Source organism: Podarcis gaigeae (assembly GCF_964106915.1).
Source record: "Podarcis gaigeae genome assembly, chromosome: 17".
Taxonomy (NCBI): Eukaryota; Metazoa; Chordata; class Lepidosauria; order Squamata; family Lacertidae; genus Podarcis; species Podarcis gaigeae.
This window is the reverse complement of record NC_139694.1, coordinates 10830900-10844468: the sequence shown is the minus strand read 5'-3', so window position 1 is coordinate 10844468 and position 13569 is coordinate 10830900. Positions and strand designations below refer to the sequence as shown.

The 13569-nt window shown below is 43.2% G+C and overlaps 1 protein-coding gene across 2 annotated transcripts in view; it reads right to left on the bottom strand.

Annotated features, from left to right (window-relative positions):
• The window catches only part of DNAH6 (dynein axonemal heavy chain 6), a 127789-nt gene that overhangs the window by 41667 nt on the left and 72553 nt on the right, over window positions 1-13569 (bottom strand). For both annotated transcript variants that reach the window (XM_083718044.1, XM_083718045.1), the window contains 6 exons: window positions 12938-13134; window positions 10184-10387; window positions 8343-8468; window positions 3894-4058; window positions 1952-2019; window positions 1000-1180 (listed from right to left, as the gene is read on the bottom strand). In XM_083718044.1, coding sequence (XP_083574170.1) covers window positions 1000-1180; window positions 1952-2019; window positions 3894-4058; window positions 8343-8468; window positions 10184-10387; window positions 12938-13134 — 941 coding nt within the window. The remainder of the gene's footprint in view (window positions 1-999; window positions 1181-1951; window positions 2020-3893; window positions 4059-8342; window positions 8469-10183; window positions 10388-12937; window positions 13135-13569) is intronic.

Here is a 13569-nt window from a genome sequence, read left to right as displayed (position 1 = left end):
CTAGAATTGGGACTAAGGTTGAGGGAGATTAATTTACCTAACATCAACTAGTGATTTATGGAAGATGGAAGATCCAGACTAGAGACTTCCTGATTCATAACTCAGTCTTTTAGCCACTATGATACACCATCTTTCATGGTGAATCTTTACGGCGACCCATTCCGGAAAAATATAAAGGCCTTCAAAGGATATAAAGACCGAAAACCTGGATCATAAATTATAGAACATATGTGGTTTTTCACAGATTAGCATTTTTTTGTATTTGTTATATTACCGAGATGCACAGAAGATTATGACCCAATCTTGGAAAGAAATTTAGTTTGCAGAATTGTTGTTGTAAGTATAACTCATTCATCATTTTTGTTTCAAGGTGGCCCTGCAATATTTTCAGTAAGAGCCATGCAATATTATAAGGAACATCTCTGATGCTGAAAATTCTGAAACTCAGATTCCAAGTGGAAATGAGTGAAATAACTAATGGAGGGGCATGTTATGTATTTCCGTTCCTCCTACAGCAAAACTGGAAGCTGGTATTTTAAGTGATGGGGGACCTTGCGGGTGGAGATGTTGCAACCTTGAAAATAGAAGCGTTCTAATTTTGTCATGCTGACCTAACAGACTGATGGAAAAGGGCTTAGTTGTTTTTTTGCTTGATTTCAAATAGGAAACTGAGGCTAACTGCATCAAATGGTAAAAGATTGTAGAGATATGTGGAGAGTAAAATGTGATATTCTTGGGATTATGATTTAAAAAACAACAACTCTGCTGTATCTGCCTGTATGTGCTGCAACTATCATAATATTCCTATAGGTGCTAGACACAATATACAGATTTCTAATTAGTGCAGTGCCACTAGCATTAGATTAGAGTATCCCATCCTGTATATTTCATTGTTTACTTAATGCTCAAGAGCAGAATGTAAACATTTTAAAATAATTTCCCTTGGTGATATTCCACACAATCCTATATATGTTGTTCCTTTTTAAAAATGTCACCCACCTTCGATTCTTGAAGTGTGTTGATGAGCTCTTCCTTGTCCAGAATATTCCCTTCTGATGTAAAAAGCATTTTTAGAATTTTGTCTTCAATGGCTTTCAGTTGATTCTTATCAGCATTTATTCGGACAATGAGCTGGGTTCTTTGTTCCTCTAGTTCAGGCCTTTCCAGTCGCACGACATCACTAAAACAAAAGTTAAAATATATAAATAATATAAATCCTGGCATCTTGTGAAATGTATAATGTATAAATAACGAAAATAATATAAATATATAATAAAATTGCAAGAACTTGACCATCGTTTTTAATGATCTCACGAAATTTTACACAGACTTTTTTCACAAAGCCCTGTACAAATATTAGAAAATTTGTAAGCTCTATTTTTTCCTGTATTATAATTCATGCTATGCATATTACATAATACAATATGAAGGGGCCAGAAACATGATGTAGACCAGGGGTGGCCAACTCTCAAGAGACTGCGATCTACTTTCAGAATTAAAAACTGGCAGTGAACCCCCCTTTTTAGGGGTTCAGCTCAAAGTTGTTTTACGGGTAAAAAAAAAAGCCTTTTTGGGGAGGAACTTCCATGGGGGGGGGGGTAAAGGCAAGGAACAAAGGGGTAAAGTCACTCACAAAAAAATCGCTATGGGTGAAAACAGCAGCACAGAGAAAGCTCCGTCTTCCCTTCCAGAGATCAAACAACAATGGAGGGTGAAGCAAGGGGCATGACAGGAGTCAGTTTTAGCGACCCTAAGGAAAGGGAGCCAGAGATCGACCACAATCTACCAAAACTGCACGGGGATCTACCCTGTTGGACATACCTGGTGTACACCAACCTTCCTCAGCCAGGCACCCTCCAGCTCCTATCAGCCTCCCATGTTGAGGGGGGTTAATGTACACCTTTTAATTAGAAAGTGGTGTAGACTGAATTAAAAACAATAACCACAATACCTTAGCAGTTGATCTTCCAGGCCAGATCTGGTAACAGTGAAATTGATAATTGTTACTTTGATACACACCTGTAAGAGAAGCACAGGAGAAAGGTGGCTAAAGTACCAAATGTATTGTTTTCATTAAAGCATAAGCTATTATGAGCTATAGGCCATCAAAGGCAGCTGAATTATATAGTCCTCCAAATAAAAAAATAATTATAGGTAGATGGATTTATATTTTATATGCCTGGTCTGTATCTCCAATTTAGGGGAATGGGTTTAATACAATTGTAGATAACAGACATGAAAATGCAACCTTGTTTTCTGAGCAGTAAGTCCCACTGAATTAAATGGAACTTATTCCCAAATAACTCTGCACAGAATTGCTACTATAAAAGCTGTATTTTCTACATTGCAAAATGGCTTATTTTTCAGTAAACTGACACTAACCCTAATGAAAAATGAAAACATGAAAAAGGCATTTGAAAGAGATATACATACATATATGGAAGACTGGGATTGCAAATGCTTTAAAATACACCTGGATCACATAGAGCAATGGGGTTAAAAACTGCTCATGTTCCTCAACTCATTGCCAAACCAACCAAGCTAATGTAACTTGATGGAGCTTGACATTCAGGAGTACTGGCAAAGTTCATACTAGTTTCAGCTGCAGTTATTTTGCTCATTACTTCCCAAAAGTCATAGAGCAACCATGAGCTGGAATTGATTCCTTTGTCTCACAATGGAGCTGTGAAACATTTAATAAATACTGCCTTAAAGTGCAGTATTAAGTTAAACAAGACATCTCAAGTCACAGTCAAATCACATTACAGTAGCATGAGGATGTCATTAAAAACAATAGTCCCATGTCAATGTCTCTTCTTTGCTTTTAACAATCCCGCATTGTGATCCAATTGCCTTGTGCATTTCTCTGCCCAATACAAATCGTTGCTGCCACTGGCAGGGACTGTGAAATGTACAGGGATGCAAACTTGAATAAAATGTTGGGGGCACCCCTGGTTATCTCCACCCTGCAGAATCAATCCCAAGTCATGGCAAACATACACCATTTGAATGGCAACAACCAACAACTGGAGCGGGGGGGAGGATCTGGCCCCCTCAAATAACTTATTGGGGGGGGGGCTGAAGGGACCTCAGCCCTAGGAGTTGGCTCCTACGGAAATGTACATGATGATGTCACAACACAGGTAAGCATTGCTATAAATCATAGAGGACGAGGAAAACATGAAGTACCGTTTTCACTAGTCCCACCATGTCACTTGTAACATACAGTTACTTTCTTGTAGTGTAACTATATGTATGGAATGCGGGTGGAGCTGTGGGTTAAACCACAGAGCTTAGGACTTGCCGATCAGAAGGTTGGCGGTTCAAATCCCCGCAACGGGGTGAGCTCCCATTGCTCGGTCCCTGCTCCTGCCAACCTAGCAGTTCGAAAGCACGTCAAAGTGCAAGTAGATAAATAGGTACTGCTCCAGTAGGAAGGTAAACAGCATTTCTGTGCACTGCTCTGGTTCGCCAGAAGCGGCTTAGTCATGCTGGCCACATGACCTGGAATCTGTATGCCGGCTCCCTCGGCCAATAAAGCGAGATGAGCGCCGCAACCCCAGAGTCGGTCACGACTAGACCAAATGGTCAGGAGTCCCTTTACCTTTACCTAACTATATGTGAAGGGCAGGTAAGCAATGGTGATGCAAGAGGGGGCCACAAATAGACCCCTACCCCCCATATGATTAGACTGGCATGTGGGGGACCATTTGAAGAAGGGCGATATATTTCAACAATATAGAAATTTCCCATCAAACAAGGAAAAAGTGGTACTTAAAAATGCAGAGAAAATACACAAGTTATACCTAATACAATTTTGGAAAGATGAAAAGTAATATATATATATATTTTAAAAACCCTCTTAGCTATGACTTGTCTAGCTACTTTTATACCTCAGGCAAGTAGTGTGGATTTGGCATTTTTGTTGTCATGTAGAACCTGAAGTTTTTGTCATAATCTATATCGGAATCTCCGAGGCGAATGAGAAGTCTTCCGCCAGCAACGAAAGTCTGCTTCAAAAGAATTGGTTCCAGAGCAGGGTCAAGTGTCTCTCTAAGCTATTAAAACGAGGGAAAGAGATGAGTTTCTTTTTATGCATTATGCTTAGCAAAAACATTTCAGAGTTAAAGCACACACTTATGCTTCTGTGTTACAGGAGTCTTATTTTCTTGCGGTTCTTTACTCCCTCCCTCCACCCCCCCATTGAATATCATTTGATACGGATCTTTAGTTTTTTGGTACAAATTAGCTTATGGGTTAGATCTGAAGCAGCGTGAGCGGGAAGAAAATACAGTGGTACCTCGGAAGTCAAACGGAATCCGTTTGACTTCCAAAATGTTCAGAAACCAAGGTGCGGCTTCTGATTGGCTGCAGGAAGCTCCTGCAGCCAATCAAAAGCAGCATAAGTTGCGTCAGACGTTCGGGTTTCAAAGAACTTTCGCAAACCAGAACACTCACTTCCAGGTTTGCGGTGTTCGGGAACCAAAACGTTCGACTTGCAAGGCGTTCGGGATCCAAGGTGCGACTGTAGCTTCTTGTTCCCTCAATACTAGTGCTAGGATTTGTACAGAACCATAAGTATCAGCCCTTTTCACATCTGTGTAAGTGAAAGAACGCTTTTCTACCCACAAACTAGCACAAGTTGTGAAAGCAGCTCTATGAATGGAAGACACCTCCCATAGGGAAGGCACTGCTGGATCTAGCCTTGTAAGTCTTCAGAATTTAACAAGTGAGCAAAGCTAACGATTGCACAAATCCTGCTATTAGCAACACCTGACTTTGGCCACTTAGCACTGCTTCTTTACAAAAACCATGGGTAGGAAGGAATGCAATTGATATGTCAGCGCTACTTAATATCCGTCAGGGCAGGCAGCTGTCAGAGGTTTGCTGGGAATTATGCCAGGGAATCAGAGCCAAGGGACCAAGCCAAGAGCCAGAGAGGAGGTGGCTTGTTACATTGGGCAGTTGTACACACACCAGAAGGTTCCTGGTTGCAGCCCATCTGCTCCCTGACAATAACTCGGTAGTAAAAATGGCCTCCAGAATATATGTAAACTATCTCTGCCATGCAGTGGTTGCAGTGACAAAGAGCATTAAATGAGATACTTGGAAAGCACCCATCTCACATCATACTTCAGTTACCAGCTGCCTATGTGGCCTTCAGTAAGCCACCATCTCACTCTACTGCAATATGCGGATAAGTATCCTGCCTACCATATACAGCTGTTGAGAGGATGGACAATTTCAGATTGTCAATTTCAGTTTTGCATTTTTTTTTCCATTTTAAATTCAGGTCCCCCACATCTCCACAGAAACTTGCTATTTTCCTCATGAAAATATGATGCTTTAGTACAAATTTCTCCTGAATACACATTTTTGTATGCTGTCTTGACTAATAAAGATTTTGCAAGCATTTGGCCTTGACACAAGGCATCTTTCTATACATTGTTGGGCAGGAGGCCTTCGCTACAAATTTGACTTGCAAGGCTACAAATTTGGAAAAGTGCAAATTTCAATGGGTAATTATGGGTTTGGTTCACGTATTGATTTAAGAAGCTTGTATGATGAGGCAGCTTCTCAATATAATGCCAGCAAAATTGAATTTCTCCCCCACACCTAAGCTGCTGCAAAGGTTTGCTAAAATGATCTAAATGAAGTGCTCTGAAAAGTCAATAAATTAAGTATTATTATTACGTCAACAACTGACTGAACAATAAAGCCTCTGAATGTTCTCAGCTTGGAGGTTAAACGGGACTCAGAATCCACACCAGAACATTTTGCCTGGACATTTTCAGATTTATTAAGCAACTACGCAGTGAAAGGTGACGGTAAAGTACATAATACATAACACAAAATAAAAAGTCTAAAATGGAGCATCATAAAAAGTGGTAACCAATCATCAGGGACGGCAAAGGAAGACAATAACTGTGGGAAATCGCTCTAGTTATTTCTGCATTAATTTCAGTTTTCTGACAATTAAGCCTTGCATTTTGCGACAGCTAATGAAATAAATCAATGCACAGAGAACTCATTGTTAAAGGAAGTATTTGCAATGCCAAACAAGAAATCCTTCTCAGACATCTATAATATAGACAGCTATACTATTACTTCCCAGCATGAATGGCAATATATGTTTCAAATTACAGTTGTTCTTTAAACATTGCATTTTGTAAAACCACTTCATGAATTTGGACTGATGAAGCATGATATAAATATAAGAAATAAATAAAATTAGTTTCTCTCAAAGTCATGAACAGAGAAACATCCTAGCTTTCCTAAACCACACCTGCTTATTAGAAAAATACACAACAATCATAACCACAACTGAAGGTACATGAATAAATGGATTTATTGTCTAAACAATACTGACTTCACTACAGATCATGTTAGTCACAATCAAATTATGCTATTGATTTCAACAGGACGTAAGCATGACTAATTTTCTGTAGGTCAAGGTCATAGTGAGTTTTGCATGATACAATAGTTTTTCATGATATAATAACAAACCGCATGAAGACTGAGATATCCTGGTTTTAACTCTCTCCTTTGTTTTTGATTTGAGAAAGATACATACAATGAATAAACCTCTCATTTCCTATCCTTCGTGACTGCCTCTTTAAATCCACTTCTTCCTCTGTAGAAAGAATGTACCAAGAAACTACCTTCTTGTGTGATAGTCTCTCTTTTTCTCCTTCCTTTGTTCATGCAAAGCTAGAAAAATATTCCCAATTTCAGAATTTTTGCAACTATCCTCCAAATGACTGAATACTTGGTACACTGTATGTACTAAATCAGGGGTGTCAAACTCAAATTCATCGGGGGCCGCATCAGCAGTTTGGTCACCCTCAAAGGGCCGGTTGTATCGGCCTAAAATATTTGAGCAGACTGAGACCCCCGAAGTTGATGGGCTTTGAAATTTAAATGGGGTGTGTGTGGCATGTGATAAATTATGTGATGGTCTTTGACCAGTAACAAATTATGATGATGGTGGTGGTGGTGGTGATGTGAGGTGGGGCCTACCTGCCCCCCCTCAATATTTTATTCAGGCTGACACCCCTGTTATGAAAGATTACTACAGTCTGCCCCTGTGGTGATGTCTCATAACATTGTGCAGGCCCAGTCTGAGGGCACCTTTACCGGACTGCGTCTTGTGGCTGGGGCTTGTCTGCGCCTTCTCTTCCTTCTCTGCCTGTTGCTGCCTCCTCCCTGTGCCAGGCGCTGGCGGGGGGGAGATGTTTCTGACGGGGGCCAATGCTGCTTGCTCCTCCCTCTGCTTTTCAAATCCCATTGAGGGGGGGCGGGGGCGGACTTTGGTAATATGGCACCCACTCTGAGTGAGGACAAAATTTGGTGCCCCCCAATAGAAAAAATAGGCATCGTTATCATTATTTTGTGCTCCCTTGGCTCTGGGCGGGTGAGGCGCCCACACGGCCCCAAATCTGGCGCTGGTGGAGGAAGCACATTTCCACGACGGGCTGAGCTGCCCCTGTGGATCCTGCTGCCTGAGGCAGCCGCCTCCCCTTGCCCTCCGTGGCAAGCCGAGGCTGAGGGGGACGTTCGCTTGCCCAGGTGCCAGGCTCCCATCCACTTGCTCCGGCGCGCCCGCTGCAGCCTTGCTGCCAGCAGACATTGGGGAAGGCGGCCGGGCGGGCTCCGGGGCTCGGTGGGGCCCGCTGGCAGAGGGCGGTGCTGCGCCTCGCCTGGGCGTGGAAGCCCTGCTGGCACGTTGTTTCCCATGCCGCGCTCCCGCCTCCATCTCAGCTCCCTCCCTCCCGTCCTCCACCTCCGCGCCTCGCCTGTCAGACTCACATCCCTGCCCCACGGCGCAGCGGAGGCCGAGCATGGCGCCAGCAGTGGCTGCCGGGGCGCGCGGAGGAGCGTCCGGCCGGGCAGCTCCGTTCCGCTTGCTGCTGCTGCTGCTTGCGCTGGGTGCCTCCTGAGCGGCGTGCCCGCCGGACCGGAGCAGCCGCCAGAGACGCGGCAGCCCACGGGACAAGGTGGGCGGTCTGTGGGGTCGCGCCGGCGGGGGACCTCCGGAGGCGGCCTCTCTGCTCACCACCTCCTTTGTGCTGAAAGGCGACGCAGCGCACAACCAGGCGATGGTGCACTGGATGGGCGAGAACAGCAGCGAGAACGGCAGCTACACGGGCCACATGAAGAGGTCTGGCGGGCCGGATTCGGCCCGCGGGCCTTGTGTTTGACACCCGTGTACTAAATGCTTTGCTTCTTGTAGAAGTCGAGAAGGATGTACCTGGTCAGAGCCAGTGGATCATGTTGAACAGTTATAAACAAAAGAACCAGAAATGAAAGATTATTATAGCTTAATGCAAAAAGATCCAAACCTCTTCTAGAAGAACAGGTGACCCTAGACGAATAGCATTCTCCAGGGTACGCAGGAAACCAGCGTCAGTAAGCTTAATTATCTTTAAGCCATCATTTGCTTCTTTATTTCTTATCCAGCGGTTTGCCTGTGTATTAAAAGATATTTTCATTATGATGGTAAATAAGGAATTAAGATGTTGTCCCCCAATAATCAACCCTTGAATGGACAATGCAAATTTCACAGCTCTGTCTAATTCTTCCCATCCTTCTTGGAGTGGAGTAGAACCAGAAGACCAAAAATTGTCCTCTTTTTGGTATGACAATTAGAGCTGGAGTGAGAATTTAAAATAGGATTGGTTTTTGTGCTCTTAACTGGCTTTTCCTTTTTAAAAATTGTACATTGCCTTAAGATGACTGTGTATAAGGTGATTAATGTATTTTTCGCTCTATAGGATGCACTTTTCCCACTCCAAAAATGAAGGGGAAATGTGTGTGTGTCCTATGGAGCGAATGCAGGCTCCTTGGCTTCAGCGATAGCAACGCGAAGCCTCCGAAGAGCAGAGGGAGAGCTCCCCCTGTGCTCCAGAGGCTTCGCGTTGCTTTCGCTGAAGCCGCCTGAAGCCCCCGGAGCGCAGGGAACTCCTGCTGTGCTCCAGGGACTTCAGGCAGCTATCTGCAAGCCTTTGGAGCGCAGGAGTTCCCGCTGCGCTCCGAAGGCTTGCGGATAGCCGCCTGAAGCCTGGAGAGTGAGAGGGGGCGTTGCACACCGATCCCTCTTGCTCTCCAGACTTCGCTTCGCTGGAGAGGTGCTGCACAGTTTTCCCTCTCTGCACAGCGCCCCTTCAGCGAAGCGGGTGGAGAAATGGATGGGGCTCCATTTCTCCTGCCGCTTCGCTGAAGGGGTGCTGAGCAGAGAGGGGGAGAATTATTTTTTTCCTGTTCTCCCCCCTCCTATGGTCCAGTATGCGTCCTATAGAGCGAAAAATACGGTAATAATACTAATACTCAACCATCCTGAGTTCTTGCAAGCAGAATCAAGTTAGATACAGCATGCTGTGAGCAGATCCCTGGATTCGTTTCTGCATTCAACCCCAATTTACTCTATCACTGCTATAACAATATCCTCCTCTAGGAGGGGAAATGGGACTGGAAAGGGAAATAATGCAGCAGGCATGGGAAGGCTCCTTTGAAGAAATAACAGGCTGGAGAGGATAATGTAATTATGATCTTTAGCATTTCCCAAAAAATATCATTATGCAATTTGATTTGATTTGATTTGATTTGATTTGATAAATTTATTGTCATTGTCCGTATATACACAGTATACACAACAACGAAAATCAAACACCCGAGACCGGATTCACATACACATTCGCACGTATCTCCAACACTCTCATCCTATTCAGACATAATCTATTAGAACATAACATAATCCAGAATATAACATAACCTATTAGAAGCATAGCATAACCTAAAACCTATCTCATTCCTTACTGCTCACTGCTTGCTATTTCTTACAACTGGCCCTGAGATCATTATTTAGTGCAATCAGAGCTCTTGGATAGAAACTATTCAGAAGGCGTGTGGTTCGTGTTTTCATTGTCCTGTATCTTCTGCCCGAAGGCAACAGTTCAAAGAGGTTGTGAGCAGGATGGGTGGGATCTCTCAGGATATTGTGTGACTTCTTCAAGCTGCGAGACGTGAAGATCTCATCCAGGGTTGGTAGTTGGAGCCCAATAACATTCTGGGTAATTTTAATTATTCTCTGTAAAGCTTTTTTATCCATTTCAATAATACAGAATATGACCATTGTGGATATCTGATTGAAACAAAACATAGCATTTCTAAAGTGAGTACTTACTTGATCTTGAGGGTCAATCATGAGTGGCCAGCGTCGCCCCCGTGTAACGAGAATGCCATTCTCAGTGGAAACATAGTCCCGTGGCAATCCATCAGTGTTCCATTGTCGAATTTCATAAGGATCTCCCAATATATTTATGAGACTGAAATCAGGACTAATAGGAATATCTAGTTCCTGGCATTGTTTGATCCAGCGATCTATTAACTGAGATGAAGGAAAGAAACAAGGAAGGTTACTTTTGTTATAGCATATAGGAAAGGTTAGTCGATCAGTTCACAACTGGGCTACTACAAGAATCAGTAATGGTAAGGATCCATAATGAGATTGTGAAACCTTACCAGCTCCCAGTGCAACTAGTATGTTATACAAGGATGTTAGTAACACAGGGCTATGGTCAGAAGGAGCAGCGTCTTGATGGCGGGAAGCAACAAAACAAATAGGCTGGCTCACCTCACCTCCTGATATCTGGCTACAGTAGCTGAACACGAAGTACCACTGGAATTATAATACCAACTAATTTCAAAAGTACTATTGATACACGTGTGAGAAGATGTGAGGAGGGCTGAATTAGGAAAAAAAATAAGAAAATCTTTCCACTTTTGGGGGGGTTCCATTTTAAAAACAAAACGAAAACGAAACAATTTTCATGGCATGACAGCACAGACTGTAGCCTCTACCATGAGAGGTAAGGGAGGCAAACCAAGTAGATAAACCAACCCCCCCCCCTCCTTGTTAATGTCAGCACTGCCACCAAGTGGATATCCCCCCCCCCACTGCCTTCACTAAGCAGCCCTATAACCTTTTGGACTCTGACTGCTCCAGCCCCCACCTATACAGGGTAGAGTGATATGATCCTGAAGTGAATACCTTAAGAGTGCTATGTGTTATTACACTATAACTTTTTTAAAAAACCAAAAACAACCAACTTTTCTGATTATTGACACTTTAGCAAGGTGATTTAAGGCAATGCTGCTAGGTGTTTTTTAAAAAAAAACAATAACAAAGAAACAACTAATTGTTGAGTGGAAAAATGGTATTAAAACTTATTAAAAATGCCTTACATCATTTTTATAATTAGCATTATAGCATTAATAACACCTTGACATATTTTGCTAATACTTTAACATTTAAAAAGATTATAGCTGGGAAAGTGTTTCAGCGTTAATTAAAAGCTCTATTAACCTGAGGTAATGAAATAGCACCTGCCACAAAGATTACACTGAACGTATGCTGAGCTGTGAGAGGTTCATTTGCCTGCTAAGTCACTTACTTGTATTAAAACCATGCCCTATTAAAAGTATGGAAGACTAGCACCAAGGGCATCAATACTTTGCTGTTCTTATACAAGGTGAACTTTCTGTAGTTTATGGGAAAACCCAAAAGAACCCCAAGGAAAAACCAGGGTGGGATCCTGTATCTATGAGGGTAGAATGCACAAGAGGAAGCTTTGCCAGACCAGATCCTTTGCCAAGGGAATGGCTTTGGCTGGGTTAGCTAAGTACCGTGCTTTAGCATATCCAAAGAAGTTGCTCTATGCCATAGAACTAACAGGTAGGCCTTTCCTCCACCGGCCTTACCTAGCTGCTATGTAGGAGAACAACAGCCAGAGTTGTGTGAGAGTGAGCTGAAAGCAGCTTGTGTTTGCTCTGTGCTGGATCTTTGAGCTCTCCTGAAAACCTAACGGGAAGCAAGATCTGTGGGCAGGCTAATGCTGTGATTCCCCTCCGGTTGCCATACATCCGGAATTTCCCAGACATATCCGGAATACTGCAGCTGCAAGCAGTGTATAGGCGAAAAACAGCAAAATGTCAGGGAAAACCCAGACATATGGCAGCCAATGTCGACAGTGTCCTTTTTGCCTCAGAAATAGCTCAAAAATGTCCAATTTATTTGCAATTTTTGCCCAAAACTAAAAAAAGTGTAAAGGTAAAGGTAAAGGGACACCTGACCATTAGGTCCAGTCGTGGCCGACTCTGGGGTTGCGGCGCTCATCTCGCTTTATTGGCCGAGGGAGCTGGCGTACAGCTTCTGGGTCATGTGGCCAGCATGACTAAGCCGCTTCTGGCGAACCAGAGCAGCGCACGGAAACACCGTTTATCTTCCCGCTGGAGCAGTATCTATTTATCTACTTGTACTTTGACTTGCTTTCAAACTACTAGGTTGGCAGGAGCTGGGATCGAGCAACGGGAGCTCACCCTGTCGCGGGGATTCAAACCGCTCACCTTCTGATCAGCAAGTCCTAGGCTCTGTGGTTTAACCCACAGCACCAACCGCGTCCGTCCCCCCCCCAAAAAAAAGTGTATATGTGTGTAAATAAAAAAATCTATTCTATAAACACCACAGTCTCTGCCGACCTTCACTCCAAGGGAACTGAGCCTCAGATAAGTGTTTGGAACCCCTGGAGTTTGGAACCCCTGGAGTTTGGTGTGGCATGCAACAGTACGTTTCCTCCGGTCTGGACCACGGTTTTTAGATCTATCCCCTCATTAGATAACTGGTTCACTAAGCGAAGCTCAACCATTTGCAGTGAAGAAAAGGGTAATTCACTCTTCGGCTGGAGCAAAGGGCCTATTGTGCAGAGTTGTTGCAGTTCTTCCAATGTGACTATACTGCTTTACATTTATTTGGAGGGTTCTGTTTCGTTATGAAACGGACAAGCGTTTCTATAAAGTACACGATTTTTACAATGAAAAAAGCCCACAGGCATATCCACAAAAATCATGGTACAGAGAAAGAAGTCTTGTTTTAACTCACCAGCTGCCTATAATGTGCTGTAAAGGCTCCATAGTAGGCTACACAAGCTGCAGCTATGAACACATTTCCAGTGATGTTCGAAATCTCCGCCTCAAAATTCAAAATACTCTCTTCCCACCGGACCTGTTCATCTCCTAATGCAGCTGTAAGTTTTCCGGCTCGATTGAGGCGAGCTTGAGTCAGTGCCATGGTCCTTGCTAAATAGAGTGAAAATTACTAGACTGTTTATTTTAAAACAGTAGTAAGGTTTTGGGGGCGGTTTTGCAAGACATTCTTCAGACCTCTTTACATAACAAAGGATTGCATGTCCAGAGTTAGAAATGTCACAGAAAATCAGAATATGGGAAGCGAATCCTTTGTTCTTTGTTGACAGCTCCTAGCCTAATTCCTTTCAAACACACTCTATCCTTGGGTATGTATCTACATATGCAAACTAAAATAAATTGCTCAAGTCTGAGCCTCCTCAAAAACCTGTACAGGACTCCAGAGATATAAAGGCTAGAAGTAAAAATCATTTCATCAGATGCCCCCATCACTGGCACATTCTCCCACAAATTCATTTAGAGTTCTTCTGTTCTCTAGTGTTTCCTTCGAAGTTTCACTCCCCAGAGATGTTCTGAAAATGATTCTCT